Source organism: Asparagus officinalis, chromosome 7 (assembly GCF_001876935.1).
Source record: "Asparagus officinalis chromosome 7, Aspof.V1, whole genome shotgun sequence".
Taxonomy (NCBI): Eukaryota; Viridiplantae; Streptophyta; class Magnoliopsida; order Asparagales; family Asparagaceae; genus Asparagus; species Asparagus officinalis.
The window spans coordinates 7,487,819-7,507,259 of record NC_033800.1 but is presented as its reverse complement, the minus strand read 5'-3'; the positions used below and the strand labels follow the sequence as shown (position 1 = coordinate 7,507,259).

The window sequence follows — 19,441 nt, the reverse complement described above, 5'->3', positions numbered from 1 at the left end:
AACATGTTAATCCGAATAGTTAACATGTTATCCACAAAAGTTAACATTTTTTCCACAAAAGTTAACATGTTATCTATCAGAGTTAACATATAGCCACAAGAGTTCACATGTTATCTACAAGGGTTAACATATTAGCAACAAGAGTTAACATGTTTTCAACAAAAGCTAACATGTTTTCCACAAAAGTTAACATGTTCTCTATAAGAGTTAACATGTTCTCGACAAGAGTTAACATGTTTGCCACAAGAGTTAACATGTTTACCACAAGAGTTAACATGTTCTCCACAAGAGTTAACATGTATTCCAAAAAAGTTAACTATATGAACTTGAATCATGTTCACATATTAAAGGCCGCTATTTCTTAATGTGTTAATTTTGTGTAACAGCATTCACTCTATGGAGACCAGGCTGATCTGCGGCTATATGAACTATATGAACTCATGTTCACATATTAAAGGCCGCTATTTCTTAATGTGTTAATTTTGTGTAACAGCATTCACTCTATGGAGACCAGGCTGATCTGCGGCTATATGAACTATATGAACTTTATATACAACAACATATTGCCGCTGGCCGATCAATACTCATATTGCCAATTGTTCGTCATGACCATTTACATTATGTCGAAGTTAGATTGAATAAAAATTTAGCGTTGCACTATAGTTCGGTAACTCCCGAAGCTTACCTTGAGCCCGTTAACAAAATTATAAACTTCATGGACCATATGAAGGCCGCATTCGATCTGGAAAAGGTGTGTAGGACATTTAAATATAAGGAAATCTCATGCGAGTCTCAAAAGGGAAGGTACATTAACATATGAACCTTATTTTATTAAAAAAATTTCGTCTCCAAAACTGACCGTTAATATGTATTTATGTTTTGTTATTTGTAGCTACGATTGTGGGATATACGTATACCTTTATGTACGGGCTATCCTACATAAAGGTGATGTTCGACATGTTACGCCCGCCGATGATTCGTCTGCAGTAGTGCGTGCAAGGCTTGCTGCGGAACTAATAAAAAAAGGCTGGGAATTCAGAAATAGAAAGGGTTAACATGTTACAGCCTAATAAAGAATGCTATGAGCCGCAAATGTTACAGCCTAAGGAAGAATGCTATGTAGATAAACAACTGTAAACAATCTTCATAATTTTCAGCTTGTATAGTGTATTAACAGCTAATGAACTAGTGCCCGGAGAAAGTTTATAACATGTTAGATTCGTAAGTTAACAATTATATCATGTCATCTTCACTTGTTAAATATGGAGAAAGTTTATAACATGTCAGGTTCACTTGTTAAATAATACCGTATACGGATAAAGTTAAAATGTTATCCTCAAGAGTTAGCAACAATAGTTAACATGTTACCAACAAGGGTTAACATGCTATCAGCAAGGGTTAACATGTTAACATGTTATCAGCAAGAGTTAACATGTTTGCTACAAGAGTTAACATGTATACCACAAGAGTTAACAAATTCTCCACAAGAGTTAACATGTTTGCAACAAGAGTTAACATGTTTGTTACAAGAGTTAACATGTTTGCCACAAGAGTTAACATATTAGCAAGAGTTAACATGTTTGCATCAAGAGTTAACATGTTTTCCACGAGAGGTAATATTTTCTCCACAAGAGTTAACATGTTTTCAACAAGAGTTAACAGGAATCATTATAATTCACATTGGCATTGATATATTTCAGTTCATGTACACAGTTAACTACAAAAGTATTAAATACACCCAAATACGTTTCAGGTCATATACACAGTTAACTACAAAGGTATTACATACACCCAAATACGTTTCAGTTCATATACACCGGTAACTATAAGAGTCAACATGATGGCAATAAGATTTAACATTTTATCATCATGAGTTTACATGTATCAACAAGGATTAACATGTTATCACCAAGAGTTTACTTGTAATCAACAATAGTTAACATGTTACTTACGAGAGTTTTGTTATGTTAAAGAGTTAACAGTTATCAAAGAAAGTTAACATATTTCTAACAAAAGTTAACATGTTATAAACAAGCGTTAACATGTTCTCCATAAAAGTTAACATGTTTACCAAAAGAGTTAACATGTTTGTCACAAGAGTTAACATGTTAGCCACAAGAGTTAACATGTTTGCCATAAGAATTAACATGTTTGCAACAAGAGTTAACATGTTTGCCACAAGAGTTAACATATTAGCTATAAGAGTTAACATGTTTCTAACAAGAGTTAACATGTTATCCATCATGTTATTTACAAGAGTTAACATGTAATAGGTGAAGCTTAATAACCTACCAAGAAAATTTTATATGTTAACTGTAACTTAACAATCTAACTGAGTAACTTTACAGACCCAAGTAAGATAACATTTTCATTATAATTCACATTGGCATAGATATATTTCAGATCATATACACAGTTAACTACAAAGGTATTACATACACCCAAATACGTTTCATTTCATATACACCGGTAACTACAAGAGTCAACATGATGACAACAAGATTTAACATTTTATCATCATGAGTTTACATGTATCAACAAGGGTTAACATGTTATCACAAGAGTTTACTTGTAATCAACAATAGTTAACATGTTACTTACGAGAGTTTTGTTATGTCAAAGAGTTAACATTTATCAAAGAAAGTTAACATATTTCTAACAAAAGTTAACATGTTATAAACAAGCGTTAACATATTCTCCACAAAAGTTAACATGTTTGCCAAAAGAGTTAACATGTTAGCCACAAGAGTTAACATGTTTGCCACAAGAGTTAACATGTTTGCAACAAGAGTTAACATGTTTACAACAAGAGTTAACATGTTTGCCACAAGAGTTAACATATTAGCTATAAGAGTTAACATGTTTCTAACAAGAGTTAACATGTTATCCATCATGTTATTTACAAGAGTTAACATGTAATAGGTGAAGCTTAATAACCTACCAAGAAAATTTTATATGTTAACTGTAACTTAACAATCTAACTGAGTAACTTTACAGACCCAAGTAAGATAACATTTTCATTATAATTCACATTGGCATAGATATATTTCAGGTCATATACACAGTTAACTACAAAGGTATTACATACACCCAAATACGTTTCAGTTCATATACACCGGTAACTACAAAAGTATTACAAACACCCAAATATGTTTCAGTTCATATAAACAGTTAACTACAAAAGTATTACATACACCCAAATATGTTTCAGTTCATATAAACAGGTAACTACAAAAGTATTACATACACCCAAAAGTGTTTCGGCAAATCCGCAACTCATATCAATCGGCGATCGGTTCATTGCAAGATGCGCGGTTGTGGCCTTCGGAGTGGCATCGAGAGCATTTCAAAGGTCGTGTGTACACTGTTCGATTGTTGATACGTCGTGTTTTATTTCTCCCCTTTCTTTTGATAGTATGTGGTGGAAGTAGCTCGATCTCATCCCTTGGCACGCTTCGTTTCTCATAATCTGGTATAGGATAGAGAATCGGGTCATAGCTCTTTTTAAATGCTTCTATGGACATAAACCAATCGCAATATTGGTAAATGTCTCTCTTCATGTACGAGATGACTGCACATGCATGTTTACACGGAATCCGCATGACGTCCCAAGCACGGCAAGTGCATGTCTTCTTCTCCAAATCAACACGGGTAGTTTTATGTGCTTGCACTTCAAATATGTCAGCTGCAGCTTGCTTAACATCCAATGGACGACCTTTCTCTATATTTTCTTTAAGCACCATCTCTGCTTGTGGACAGAGATATCCAACCCATTTATCTGCAAGTAACCGGCGATTACTCATTCGAACCATTATCTGTTTACGGATATGCTCAACCATTTGCAGAATCCGTAGCATTCTAGCTTCCCTTATCCAATTATTAAAAGACTCAGCGACATTAGATGTTACGTGCCCATACCTGAAATTATATATAACTTTATAACAGGTCACAAATAAAGGTTAACAAATAATTGAATAGGGTTAACATAATAAAGGTTAACAGATAAGAGTTAACAGGTTATAAATAAGGGATGACACAAATAATTGAATAGAGTTAATTTTTTTGTATTACAGTTAACATGTTTACATATAATAGTTAACATTTAACAGTTAACATGTATCCCACAAGAGTTAACATGTTCTCCACAAGAGTTAACATGTATCCCACAAGAGTTAACATGTTCTCCACAAGAGTTAACATGTATCCCACAAGAGTTAACATGTTCTCCACAAGAGTTAACATGTATCCCACAAGAGTTAACATGTTATCAACAAGAGTTAACATGTATCCCACAAGAGTTAACATGTTATCAACAAGAGTTAACATGTTATCAACAAGAGTTGACACGTAACCCACAAGAGTTAACATGTTAGCAACGAGACTCAACATATTATCAACAAGACTTAACATGTTATCAACTCTGATATAGTTAACAGCTCTGATATAGAATTTAACAAATCCAAAGATAACATGCTAAATAGCATAAGTTCATACATTAGCATAGATATAGAACAGCCAAATAACGTTACCTTATTCCCGGGAAGAATGCATTTGCCCATTGATCAGGAGAGTAGTTCATAGCAATGTTGTATGCCCTTGGATCCATGTCATATATCTCTTTCATGTACTCATTCCATTCTGCTATTGTGTATTTATAACAAGCACTTTGGAGTAAGTTCCCAAGAACATGAGTGTCCTTCGACTTCATACCCAAGTCCTTAAGCTTTAACCTGAAATTTTCAACAAGATGTAGAACACACCTCGAGTGTAGAGCTTCTGGAAAATACTCTTTTACTGATTCTTTAATTCCTTTGTCCGCATCAGAAATTATAACCAATTGGTGGGGAGGATTGTAAGGGTCAGCCCTCTCATAAAGTATGGACCATAGACCTTGGAGGAACCACTTCCAATTCATCAAATTCTCTTGATCACATATGCAATACGCTAAGGGAAATATACCTTGGTTCCCATCGTATGCTATGGCCGAGAGGAGAATACCTTTATATCGATCCTTCAAAAATGTACCGTCCAAAAATAGAAGGGGTCTGCATCCACTCAAGAAACCTTTGATGCATGCAGCATAACAAACAAAGAGTCTCGAAAACCTCCCCTCATTCTGGTCAACATGTATGTAACTGCCGGGATTTGTCTCTTTTACCATGCGCTCATACCTAGTCGTGTAAGAAGAAACAAACCAACAAGTTAACATGTTATCCGTGTAGCTTAACAAGCGACCAAAAAAAGCTAACACATTATTGGGGTAACTTAACAAAAGTTAACATGTTATTTACAAGAGTTAACATGTTAGTCGTGAAACTTAACATGTTATCAATGTTATCAATGAACTTAACAAGGAACATGTTAACTATTTGTTTTAACAAGCAAACTTTGAAACTTAACAAGTTAATAATAAAGCTCAGCATTTACCATCGTAGTTGATCATACGACTCATATATATCCCCGTAAAGCTTCTCCTGTGCTCTCTCTTTCCCCCACCATATCTTACTGTAATCAATTCTAAGGCCGTAGTTTGTGAGGAACTCCTTTTGCACATCAACGGGTCGGATTTCTGGACGGACCTTCAGGAGTGGTTGTAACTGTGTTGCAATGAATTTACGGGATGCCCTTGAACGACCTGTATTTTGCCCGTACTGCCCACAAGTATGTTCATTAACAAACTTCTTGATCGATAGTCTATTTGCATTCTTAACAGGTGAAGCAAACAACATCCATGGGCACTCGTAAGTTTCTTTATATCGGCAATATACACGGATACGTTTTGGTTCGTTCTTTTTAAACTCATAATCAAACATTTTGGCCAGAGAATAGTATGTCAGCGCCAACCTTAATTCTTCAGCACTTTCAAATTCTTGACCCTCTTCAGTTAATGCATTATGCCACCAACCAGGAATCATTACTGTGTTGTTAATAATGTCATCAGAACGCACTACACTGCTACCACTGGGATTATCAATTGGAATTCTTTCAGAACCATGGTTTGCGGCAGAAGTACTATCAATAAACTTTGGCTTCAGTGTATTCATAATGCTGCACAAATATAATTGGTTTTTCTTAAAATAACAAATAGGACTTGTACTTAAATAATGCAGTACCCTTAAGAGTTAACAAATATGCCCTAAAGCTTAACAACCTTCGGTAGAAAGTTAACATATATCAGTTAAAAGCTAACATTTAACCTGCTCTATGCAATTCATAAGTTTTCAAATAAATTAAGTGTAAATATAACTTACATTTCAGGAGGTTGCTTCGGGGTGTTCTCACATCTGGAAACATCTACATCTATATTAGCTCGAATATGGATCTCCAGACACCCGATATTACGGTTGTGCTCCACCATACACTCCATATCATCCTCATTCTCGATCTCAAAACTCAGATCAGGGATCCTTTCAGATTTATAAACCATTGATAGCGCATCATAAGGAACCTTCAACCTCTCAGCCACGTCGAACTTAAACTCAAAAAAAGAGGTTGCAGAAGTTACCCTTGAGAACACTGCTCTCTCACCCAAGGAAACCATGCAAATAAGGGGGCTCTCCGCCATAAATGAAGGGGATTTAAGAGGAGTTATGAAGGGCACTTTAGGACAAGTAGGGGGCTGAAGATCATAAGCCCTAACCGCAAAGATCTGCCCTTTGCACCATAAATACACTCTCTTCAAAGCTGAGTGGGTTAACAGGAGATATAACGGAGGGAGCGCGCCAAAATTTCCCCCCAAAACGGCCATCATCTCGCCTTAAATGCGACGGAGAGGTTTCGCCAGCGATCGGATCTCGTTTTCGAGGCACGGAGTTGAAGGCGGGGGTATTTTAGGGAGGCTGGGTGCAAATACGGGTGTGAGAACTGCTTTTAGGGCTCAGTTACATTTTTTTGAAAATTTTGGGGCTTAGCCACATGGGCCAAACTACAGGGGGCTGGGCCACATTGTATTTTCAATTTTGGGGCCTTGAAGCAATTTATTCATATGTAAATACACACATTTTTATCAATAAAACTGTATCGTATTAGTTGATTAACACCATCAATATGGCCATTCTTTAAAATTTATGAAATATACTATTAGTTGTTTATGTGTTAGAGTTTATAATTTTCTAATATTTTTCCTTTGTAAGATTTTCGTATACGTTTTTTAAAAAAATTTGAAAATATTACATGAACATTTGTTATGATACAATAAATGGTTACTGGTCCATTTTCGTTATCACCGATTATATCTATATGATTAAATAGTCGATAAGGGAAGAGAATGTAGGTTGATCTATATCCTCTAATCTATACTTTAGAGAATGTACACTGATCTATATCTTCCGGTATGTGTTCTTTATCCCGAATCTATGAGACATCTTACGGATGCTTATGCAGCTCTTTCTTGATCGATATGATATAGAAATCATAAAGGGTTGCTGACTATAAGGTGATAGCTCATTTAGCAAAATGAGCCATGTCTCGTACTCATAATTTACAAACATAGTTATACATCAACGAGGCTATTTAATAGATTTAGGGCGCGGGGGATAAAGTAAAGGATAAAGTATTTAATTGCTAATTAACCAAATAATGCAATTCTAATTCACATCACAGCGCATAAATTATCGACAGACATCCTCTCTCTCTCTCTCTCTCTCGTTAATTCTCCCCCCTTTGTCGGTGACGAACCCTCTCCATATATAAACAAATCTAACGAAATCCCCTCGTTGTCTCCAAAATTCGATGGGAGGTTGCTTCTCATCTGACCCCAAAAGATTTCCCCAAAACCCTAATCTCCCCTCCCAATATCTCCCGCCAAATCCTCCGCCTACGCTTCAACCCGACTCCCCCAATTCCTTCCGCATCAGAGCGCCGCCGCCGGAGGACACATGTCGCGGCTCCCGTACGCCCACGTGACGCCAAGCTTCGCGCCCTCGCCGGACAGGCCGAGGTTCTGGCCGCCACGCCGTCGGCGGGGCCCACGGCGCCGGTCTATCACTGACCAGCTGTGCCGCGTACGGATCTTCTCCTGTAACTGGGGTTTTGGTGTTTGGTTGATTGATGTGTTTTGCTTGTTGTTTTGTCTGAATGTGAGTTATTGGGTGTGGAAGCTTCATCTTTTTGGCGAATCAGTGTGATAATTTTCTTCAATTTCTTCAATGGTGTTCAAAGATCATTCATTTAGAACAAAAATGTGTTAGTTTTGGCCCGAATATAGATTGTTGTTACTATTTGAACACGCTGGTCTGATTTGGTATCTGACTTTATGGTTAAACCACTCGTTTTTGTTTGTAGGCTATAAATTGCATATAGCCTCCTCATCTATACCTTCAGTAGCACGTACTTAGCACTGGACGCCCATGAATCGGTTATAGTTAGAAAATTAAATTTGCAGATGATCCCTTGTCCGCGATGAACGTAGGGATGTGAAGTGCTACTAAAATAGTTGAGGCGTGATAAGTGTTACTGAAGGCATGGTGAGGGGCTTTATTTGCAAGTTACCCTTGTTTAGTTATTTCCAATGACTGCCTTCAGAGAAAAAGCCAACAAGTTGCCTACCTTTTTTACTTCTTTGCGTACATTATTCCTTTTTACTCTTAACATTCTGATGGTAAATATTAATTGATTAACTGTTTTTTTTAAATATTTGGATAGATGACGGACAAGGCTCACTCAGGGAGGGATGCCGTAGAAAAGAACCACTGTGGATTGTTTTCGAGGTGTCAGGAGTCATAAACCTTTCATCATACTTGAGGGTATCATCATACAAGACGATTGACGGTCGAGGGCAGAGAGTTAAGTTGACAGGCAAGGGACTGCAACTGAGAGAGTGTGAACATATCATTGTATGCAATTTGGAATTTGAAGGCGGAAGAGGGCATGATGTTGATGGAATTCAGATAAAGCCCAAGTCAAGGCATATTTGGATAGACCGTTGCAGCTTGTGTGATTATGATGATGGACTAATTGACATAACACGGGAAAGCACCGATATTACTGTTTCTAGGTGAGGAAGAAGTACTTTTGGGAGTTTATATTAATGAGAGTTATGTTTATGATATTTGTTGAATTTACTTGTTGAAGTGTTAAGCGCTTTGTTTACACTCAGTTATTTTCATGTGTATATTGAATTTCCTCTTAACTAATAAAATACTCCACAGAGAAAGGAAGGAAGAAACAAATTCCTAGAAGTGAAAGGGTCCCAAACCTTATGTTCTAAGTTTTATATTGACTTTTTTTGGTGTAATCTTTTGGGAGGAATGCATGCAAGTATGTAAAGGAACAACTATCTTAGTTATTGTACGTATGAGACAAGTACTGACTATGCAATACTCCATCTTTTTTCTAGATTAGATCATTTTTTCAGATTTTATGAACCACAATCAAGCATGCCCTTTTCTAAAAGACTTCACCTCCTTCAACATCAAGCTAGCTTTGTGTTACTATAAACAAAGCTATCTCCCCAGCTTATATAGTTTTCTTGTTTCTCTTTACAAACCTAGAGGTCCTAGTTAAGTGGTTAAACTTTATTATGTCTTATCAAAAACTGATAGTGAGAAATTTAAAGCAATGACATGATTTACCTAACCTTGCAAAAAGTAATTATTAATTGCAGCTTACTCTTGGTAAGTAACACAAACTATTAATTATTAAAGAAATACTGCCTTTGGCAAAGGTGATTACAGGTTCACTTTAGTAAACTTTACTGATTATCTTTGTCATTGAGCACTTTTATTTCACTGCAAATCTTGTTTACTTTTTCCTAGTACAAAATTTTTGTTAAACTCTCAGGAAACCTCCAAATTTTACTTTCTCTGTCTTCCTTAAACTTAGCATCTGTAGTTTGAAATTCAATGTTTTAACATCTACCTTGTCAGAATAAGTTCAATTTGTTTTAATCTGCATAACCTAGCCTTGTGTTCACATTAAATAAGATACGTAGACATTATTACAAATGGTAGTCTGCAGTAACAATGTAACATAAGGCTTACATGTTTATTTACTTGCTTTTTATTGACTCCTTGACTTTAGTTATTGACTCGTTGACTATAGGCCATGATTGTTTATTGTGGACAGATGTCATTTCGCAAATCATGACAAGACCATGCTAATTGGAGCAGATAGCAGCCACATTACTGATAGATGTATTAGGGTGACTATCCATCACTGTTTCTTTAATGGTACTCGACAGCGTCATCCTCGTCTCAGATTTGGCAAAGTGCACCTCTATAACAACTATACAAGGAACTGGGGGATATATGCTGTTTGTGCTAGTGTAGAGTCGCAGGTCATGTGTATTCTAAAATCCTTTTTATTTTGTGCTATTCATCTAGTTTTCACTATTTCCTGAGATTTCTTTTCTCTTTGTAATTTCTGTCTCAGGTCCTCTCTCAATGCAACATATATGAAGCCGGACAGAAGAAGAAGGTTTTTGAATATTATACAGAAAAGGTATAATGATCGTCCTCAGCTCCTCCTCTTTGAGATTAATTTAATCCATACAGCTATAGAATTTGCATTTAAGATAAAATGGCACTCAAAAGATGGCGTCAGAGAGACTACATTGTAATCACTTGCTTTTTAATAAATCCATTGATTAAGATTCATATTGTTAAATGAAAGCATTTTATAGATTGTGTGCCACCAAGTCAAGCACTATCGCACATGTGAATTTATAGTCACGTCAAAAAGTTATGTCTGTTAACTTGTACAATGTTGAGGTACTTGGTCTTTTACAAGCGCGTAAATTTTACTCTATAAACAGACAGGAAAGCAATTTGTAACAGTGTAAGACTAAGTCAAACAAACTCGCAGAGATTTATACTTCAGCTGAGTAGTACTTTTATTTTCATTTCAGGACAATTTTTTTTAATAGGCCATTCAAATTTGTCTATTTTGTATATTTGAACTTGGACCATAGCCATCTATTGAACATAGAACCTCTCATGTGATATAAACCAATCCACTGTTTACCAGTAAATTTAGGAAGTTGTACACTCACTTCCGTGCAAATTTGTAGAGATTTAAAACTTATATTCATTACTTTTTTCTATACTGAATGCACTACTGTGCGCTCGTTTGCGTCTGTGCATGTGTGTGTGCATGCATGTCATTTGTGGCTGTGCATGTGTGTTTGTATATGCGTGCATGTTCATTTGGTGTTAATGGCGATGAGTTTTTCAATTAATGCGATCAAGTTTGTTCTTGTATGCCACATAAGTTACAGGCTAAGACATGTTATTCAGAGTGACAGGGATTAAGAAAATGTGTTGCCCTGTTTGTCTCAGAAACATGGCTACAAAAGGTTAAACGCTCAAAACTACAAAATGGTAGGTATTAAGATAAGAAAAGAACCCATGCAAAGTGAGCATGTACTTAGTTATTTGTCATTGCAGAGAAGGTCCTCTTCTTTGCTTTCTTGTTATTCTTTTCTTTCTTGTTATTCTTTTCTTTCTTATCTTCTGTTTTGCTATGTCGTTGGTCCTTCTTCTTTTTTCTTCTGGGTTCTTTTTTCTTCGGGGTACTGCGTCCTAGGAATCAACAAAGTGTCCATGACCTTTTCGAGTACTGATATGAACCTGCAGTCAGTTATAGGCCATAGTGCTGCCTGATGTCTATTGCCATTTCTTTGTTGATGGACTCTAAATATCCTAACTTGGTACTGAACATTTCCTCTCAAAGGACTCGGTAGCTTACTGAGTCATTGACTCTCGTTGGTGTTGAAGTGGCCTACTAATTGATGATTGTAATCCTTGATCTTCAAGGTTTGGTTCAGTAACATCCTCCATCGGTATATAGTCAACTCCTGTCATCTTATACATTTGCTCTGCAACTCCTAAGTGACCATCATCTAGCAAGCTGGTAAGATTTCAAACCGTCACTCTGAAACAACTTCAGTGCATATGTTTTAAGGTTGATGATTGCATATGTTTTTAAGGTTGATTGCAGATACACCCCTGCCAAGGTTGACTGAAGATGTAATCACTTATACTCCCTGAACTATTTTGTTACAACATTATTTCTCTTGTTTGGTTGAGATGCCGTGAGGGTATCATTTGACAATAAGTTTCCTTTCGCACTCGTTTAATTAAAAAAATTTAAATTGCGTTCTAAATTGAGTACATAAAGGTTACCATGTCTGAGGTTCAGAGGTTTGAGTGCTAATAAAATTGTTTATAAAGTATAAGTGGCTACACCTCCCTAATGCATAAATCGCATCTGTGATTAACTCTTATGTTTTATCATCATGATAGCAATCGTATACGTACCAAATTGCCTAAAACTGTGGCCACGTCTGACTCCGATATTACTGCAGGCTGCCGACAGAGAAGAGGCTGCCACTGGATCGATAAGATCGGAAGGAGACCTGTTTCTAAATGGTGCTCAACCTTGTCTAAGAGAAGGCCCCAGCGTCGAGTGTGTTTTCAAGGCCCATGAGCACTATCCGACATGGACAATGGAGCCTGCATCCATGGCTCTTAAAGAGGTTCTTCAGGTTTGTACAGGATGGCAGCCTGTGCCGAGGCCAGTGGACTGTTAGGGTTTTATGGAGGCTACTGCTGCTGGTATCAGAAGTATGCAAGTGCAATGGTACACAGCTCGTATATATGCTTGTATATCGTGACAATTTGTTGTCTCAATTCTTCTTGGTCTTGATGTATTCATTCAACACGCGGCTTTGTTTTGTAGTTAATTTTATAGAAACTCTGGTTTGGTTCAAAGCGTCTAGGATTAGAACTTGGTCTTGTTTGCACCACCCTTTTCAATGAGATTCCCTTGTTGATGCTTTTTTTATTAGTGAAGTTATTTAAATTGCGTTCTAAATTAAAGTTTCCTTTTCCTTTTTTTTTTTCTTCTTTCGTATAATCATGGAGAACAACACACAAAATTAGTATTTACAGGCTGGATATGGGCTTAAAAAACGACAACCCAAATTCTTTTTCTCTCCCTCTCTTTTTTAGTTTTTCTTTCTCATTCTTTAAGGATTGGATCGAAACAAGCAAAAATATTCTCTTTTCTATATTTTTTTTTTCTTTCCTATAATCAAGACGAACCAAACAAAAGTTAGCATTTCTAGGAAACGCAAGAAAATCAATTGATTTGATTTCTTCCAATGGGTTTTATTTCTTATATTTGTAGAAAATTGATTCTGAGTGCGATGATGGGGTTGGGTTACAAAGAAAAGGTCAACGTGCGAAAATTTATATTATGGGATATGTGATTTTAAGCAATCAAGAATGTATAGTGCAGTGGATTAGCACTCCGGACCGCATAGCGCAGTGGATTAGCGCGTCTGACTTCGGATCAGAAGGTCGTGGGTTCGACTCCCACTGTGGTCGTCCTCAATTTTAAGGAAAAATGAGGCCAACAACTTTAATTTTTGTTCTTTTAAAAAGGGCGGAAAATGGGGCAATAAATTAAAATTTAATCTTTCTTCCTTCAAAATGGGGAAAAAAAATGGGGACGAGAAATTTAATTTTTGTTCCTTTAAAAGTGATTGTTCTCTACTTTAAGGAAAAGTGGGGCAAGAAAATGAAAATTTAATCTTTCTTCCTTCAAAATGGGGGAAAAGAAAAAAAATGATGACGAGAACTCAATTTTAAGGAAAAATGAGGCCAACAACTTTAATTTTTGTTCTTTTAAAAAGGGCGGAAAATGGGGCAATAAATTAAAATTTAATCTTTCTTCCTTCAAAATGGGGAAAAAAAATGAGGACGAGAAATTTAATTTTTGTTCCTTTAAAAGTGATTGTTCTCTACTTTAAGGAAAAGTGGGGCAAGAAAATGAAAATTTAATCTTTCTTCCTTCAAAATGGGGGAAAAGAAAAAAAATGATGACGAGAACTCAATTTTAAGGAAAAATGAGGCCAACAACTTTAATTTTTGTTCTTTTAAAAAGGGCGGAAAATGGGGGCAATAAATTAAAATTTAATCTTTCTTCCTTCAAAATGGGGAAAAAGAAAAAAATGGGGATGAGAAATTTAATTTTTGTTCCTTTAAAAGTGGTCATTCTCTGCTTTAAGGAAAAGTGGCGCAAGAAATTAAAATTTAATCTTTCTTCCTTCAAAATGGGGGAAAAGGAAAAAATGGTGACGAGAAATTTAATTTTTGTTCCTTAAAAAAGGAAAAAAAGAAAAAATAGGGGCAAGAAATTTAATTTTTGTTCCTTTAAAAATGGTCATTCTCTGTTTTTAGAGGGGAAAAAGAGAAAAAAGGGGCAAGAAATTTATTTTTTGTTCCTTTAAAAAAGGGGAAAAGAGGAAAAAAATGGGGCAAGAAAATTAATTTTTGTTCCTTTAAAAAAGAAAGGACAAAAAAATAAAAACATTCCGTAAAAATAAAGAACCCAAAAAGTTTTTATTTTTTGTTCCTTTAAAAAAGGGGAAAAGAGGAAAAAAATGGGGCAAGAAAATTAATTTTTGTTCCTTTAAAAAAGAAAGGACAAAAAAATAAAAACATTCCGTAAAAATAAAGAACCCAAAAAGTTTCCGTTGCCGGGACTTGAACCCGGGTCTCTCGGGTGAGAGCCGAGTATCCTAACCAACTAGACTACAACGGATCTTGCTTTCTAAATATCTACTACTGCTAAATTATACTAATCATTTTCTGTAACTCAATTTTCAATTTTCTTATCATTATTGTTCTCTTCATGAGTCCAGCAGCCCTTTTGTTACTTTGAAGTCAGGATCAATTAAATGGTAAAAGAGTGGACATAGAGTGGTGGAATGCCCTAAGATCGCGAAAAAATAATAAAGTTTTTAGCGCGAAGAAGGAGGAGCTAACTGTTTAAGAATTATATTTACCAATGACTAATGGTATATATACTCTAGGCGACAATACAAGATTTTAAAAGAATAGAACCAACTTAACATGGATTAGATTGAAACAGGAGGAACTTGGAGATTAAATAACGCGGAGCACTGATCTAATGACCCTCCTTTCGTCCACACGTAATTATTAGAGCATCTCCAACAGCTTCCACATCTTCTTAAAATACTCAATTTTGGAGAATATAGATCTATTTTTAGGTCCAACAGTTTCCCTATCACAATTCCTAAAATGAGGATGGAGAAGAAAAAAGGAGGGTCTTTCCCCAAATCTGCAGCATTCTGCAAAAATTCTTCCTTCTCCAAATTCTTGAAAGTAACATTATCACAAATATCTCATATTCTCCAAAGAAAAAAAAATATATATCTAATATTTTATTGAGTTTTATATTGTTATAATAAAATATGAAACATTTATTTTCTTAATAATTATTGAGTATGTAGGATGTTTTATAGTTGTAATAAATTAATGCCTAAATCCCTAAAATGGGGAAGCTGTTGGATTTGGAGCAAATTTTTTTAGAGAATTTGGCATTTTGCTTCCCCATTTTAGAGAAATTATGGTGAAGCTGTTGAAGATGCTCTTAGGGTCATGTCCATGTTTAGCGCGCATGTCTCACAATCTTACCTCGATTCTTGGATACGATAATCGTGTTCCTTTTCGAGTAACTACATGACTTTGAGAGTAGAACTGAAGCTAAAAAAAAAGAAAAATTCCTTAAGGACCCAAAATATGGGACCAATAGGGGGGACAAGTGAGGTGTCCCCCTCCTATTGGATAATGAGTTGACCATCATTATTGATATCCAACTCATTATCCAATAGGAGGGGACACCTCACTTGTCCCCCTTATTGGTCCCATATTTTTGGGGCCCCTTTCTTAATAGGCCAAAAGCGCGATCAGAACCCCCCCCCCCCCCCCTCATGAATCAATAATATTTTTAGACTATTGATTGCTTAATTAAAAGCTGGCATTCTTGCCTATACGCCTACCAAAAACTTCACCGCTATCTACTTCTTTATTACTAAAGGAGAACAATAAGAATATTTTTAAAGGAGAACATTAAGAAAGAACAGTAAATAAATCCCCGTATTAACTGCTAATTACGGTTCTTAAACTCCCACGACTAAGCCGGTCTAAAAACCGCCCCTTTTCTCTCTAACCAAGCTCTCCTCTCCAGATCCACTAGCTCTTTTCTCTATGTGTCCACTCTTTTCATATTAAGTTATAGCTCCCCTTGAATCGGAGAAGAACCGACGATTTTCCACTCTCTTCCTCCTCCTTCAGATCTCATATGAATCGTCGACGCTGACGTCACCCTCCAATAACTCTCCGTTACCAATCTCAGAGTTGAATCTCAATCAAACAGCGAAGCAATGGGTGATGTGATTCCAGTCACGGTCCAGTGAGGGTTAGCCGACAAGCTGTACGAGAAGCGAAAGATCGCCGCTCTCGAGGGGTGAATTTTTTAGGATTTTGTTTGTTTCCTCTGTCAATTTAGGGCTTTGTTTGAGTTTTTAGGGGTTTATGATGCTGTTAAATGTAGATTGAAGGGATAGTGAAGCAATTAGCAGTCGCTGGCGACCATGAGAAGATAAGCGCTGTGATCAGTATTTTTTAGATAGCTTATGATCTAAAACCATCTTCCTTCTTCCAATTTTTTTGTAGGGTTTCTGCAATAAAAAAAATGAGCGCGAAACGGCCTCCACTGGATCCGATTGCCATCCTCTGTGGCCACCGCGCCTCCATCATGGACGCATGCTTCCACTCCTCGAGACCTCTTCTCTTCACTGGGTAAATCATTATCTAATCCAATCTTAATTCGATTCAGTCTCTCTTTCTTCTTCTTCTTTTCCCCCCTTAGAAAAACACTACTTTGTAGCTTCCAACGTTGCCGATGGAGAACTTCGAGTTTGGGATACGGTGTAGCATCGAACACTGTCCTCGACTTGGTACTCAATCCTCTTCTCAATTGCTATGATTTTCTTGATGGTTAATTGCAGTTTAACACCCCAAAGTTTAATCTTTTTTGAATTTTGGTGATACCATGAAGTTCTGTTTTAATAAATTGATACCCCCATAGTGGAAAATAGTTGGAACACTATCCTCGACTTGGTACTCAATCCTCTTCTCAATTGCTTTGATTTTCTTGATGGTTTTTTGATGGTTAATTGTCCTCGACTTGGTACTCAATCCTCTTCTCAATTGCTTTGATTTTCTTGATGGTTTTTTGATGGTTAATTGCACTTTAACACCCCAAAGTTTAATCTTTTTTGCTTTGATTTTCTTGATGGTTTTTTGATGGTTAATTGCACTTTAACACCCCAAAGTTTAATCTTTTTATAATTTTGATGATACCATGAAGTTCTATTTTAATAAATTGATACCCTCATAGTGGAAAATAGTTGGTGTTGATTTTGTTAAAGGATATCAACAAAGGAAAGTGAATGAAATGAAGTTAGAAAATTATGTTGAAATAAAATTGCTAAATGAAATGAAGCCTTTAAACTATTGGATCGATGTATATAATACTTGCGAATTGAAGTTTGTTGACTTCGAAAATTCTGAGGAGGTTTTGATGTAGATTTTTCTGAAATGCAGGACTCTAGAAAATATGGGGTGTGAGTTGTTTTATTGATTTAGGACATAAGGGCTTTCGATATTGCTGCAATTATTCTTCTCTTTTCTTAACTTTTCCTTTTTTTTCCTCACTATCCCCCCCCCCCCCCCCCCCCTCACTATGTTACTGATGTAGTTTTTGATGCTACTAGGAACACCCATTCTTACATTGCCCATGGTACATGCTACATCCCTGTGGAACTAGCGAGTGGATGAAGTTACTTCTGGGTCACAATCAACAGGACTTTGTGATTGGTAAATACTTGCCATCATGGTTATCTGTTGCTGGTCAGGCAATTGGTCTAAGAATCCTCCTTAATTTGCATACTGAAGATGTTCAAAAATATGCATCTTCTATCAATGACGGTTAGATATTTTTGCACCTAAGTATGTTAGTATCAACAGTGGGGCTTGAGTAGTTATGCTCTATTGAGATTAATGTCATGTGGCTTTCTTTTATAGTATCTGCCTGTGTCTTTAGACTTTGTTTGTTATTTTTGAACCCGTCAAAGCACTTCTTCTTCAAGACGGATTTCAAGAAGTAAAGGTTTAATACATACCCATGATATTCCTACAACTAATTTTCTATCTTTTAATTATTGTGACGATTGTGTTGCTCACCTGTGTCTGAACAGTGAATACGAGGTACTTGGTTAGTACTAAACCAAGGCTCATCGCATATAAAAGTGATCATTATTAATTCAAAAATGTGGAGTTATTAGACCCATGCATGCATGTACAGCCACCCAACTCCACGACACTTGTGCAAGTGTCAACTTATTATGCAATAGGGAGGGGACACCTCACCTGTTCCCTCCCTTGGTCCCATATTTTGGGTCCCCGTAGCAGCACTCGTGTCATAAATAATATGGTAACGTTGCTTTTCTATTTATAAATAATGTGTCATAAATAACGCCACAGTAGTTCCCTTTGCACACATCCGAATGGTACTGCAAATAAATCAGCAAGTAAGCTCTCAAGTAAGCTCTCAAATTAAATATGAATGCTATTTCCTGTCACAACTGCTGAAATAACATAAATATAACCTAAACCTTTATGTCCCTCAGTCAATTTCTGCAGAATGATCAACTACGGAATGTTTTGAAACATAGAAGATGCATAAGATAATCCAATAAGCTAAAGGAACTCAAATTCTGGCAGAAATAGTTCACTGCCCAAGGGAAGTCTGGATGGTTTTGAGCAAGTGTGAGAACGATATATTATAAAACGGGATAGTTTCATTGTCACTTCTGGTTGAAGCTCACATGCATAACACATGCATGAAGCAATATAGGCTTTGGATGCGGCAATTTCAAACTTCATCCAAAGTGCTGTGTGTTTGAAGTTGTCTAGTTTCCTTATAATTCACTCCTCTTTACCAAAGCTTATCTTCTTATTCCCTGAAATTGTTTTTGAAGGAAAAACTTGACCAGTACTTCTCTGTCGCATCTGGGCTTCATATTAGTCCTAGTAACAATAGTGTCTCCATAACAGGGGTGAGTGATGACGCTAAAGCTGCACTTGCTAAGGTCCATTTCCCGAGCACTTTACCACTGAAAATAGACCATGCGTACATCAAATTTAGCTGGTGCATACTATTATGGTATGCTGGTATCTTAACACTAAACGAGTTGATATATCATATATGTGATGTTCCTAGCACAGAAGGCTATAGCGAAGAGAATAAACAGAATAAATAGAGAAAATAAATTAATTTAAACAAAAATTAAAAAATATACCAATTCAAATTTGAGGATTAACCTTGTCCAGTAAAGATGTAGAATTTTCAACCACTTTCAATGATCAACCGAGACAACAAAGCCCTAATTTGTAAAATCAAATAAATTTTTCATGAACTAGATAAAAAGAAAAAATTGAAGCCTTAGGTTTGATGATTAAAAAGGAGATAGATAAGCACCCCTAAATCACAGGATGTTTGAAAGGGGGTGGTGACGAGAGGCGTGGCGAACGGGGGAGGCACGGCGAACGGGGAGGCGCGACAAACG

General features: G+C 36.3%; 1 protein-coding gene, 2 non-coding genes and 1 pseudogene across 3 annotated transcripts; 2 read left to right on the top strand and 2 right to left on the bottom strand.

The window, feature by feature from the left end:
* LOC109846632 lies at positions 3,282-6,748 on the bottom strand. Its single transcript, XM_020415878.1, has 4 exons — positions 6,252-6,748; positions 5,428-6,048; positions 4,530-5,264; positions 3,282-3,918 (listed from the first exon to the last, which is right to left on the bottom strand). The coding sequence occupies exons 1-4, from the start codon at positions 6,746-6,748 to the stop codon at positions 3,282-3,284; spliced, it is 2,490 nt and encodes an 829-aa protein (XP_020271467.1).
* LOC109846631 lies at positions 7,703-12,786 on the top strand (annotated as a pseudogene).
* Positions 13,255-13,328, top strand: TRNAR-UCG. Its single transcript has one exon. It is a non-coding gene; the product is annotated as a tRNA-Arg (tRNA).
* Positions 14,475-14,547, bottom strand: TRNAE-CUC. The gene has a single exon. It is a non-coding gene; the product is annotated as a tRNA-Glu (tRNA).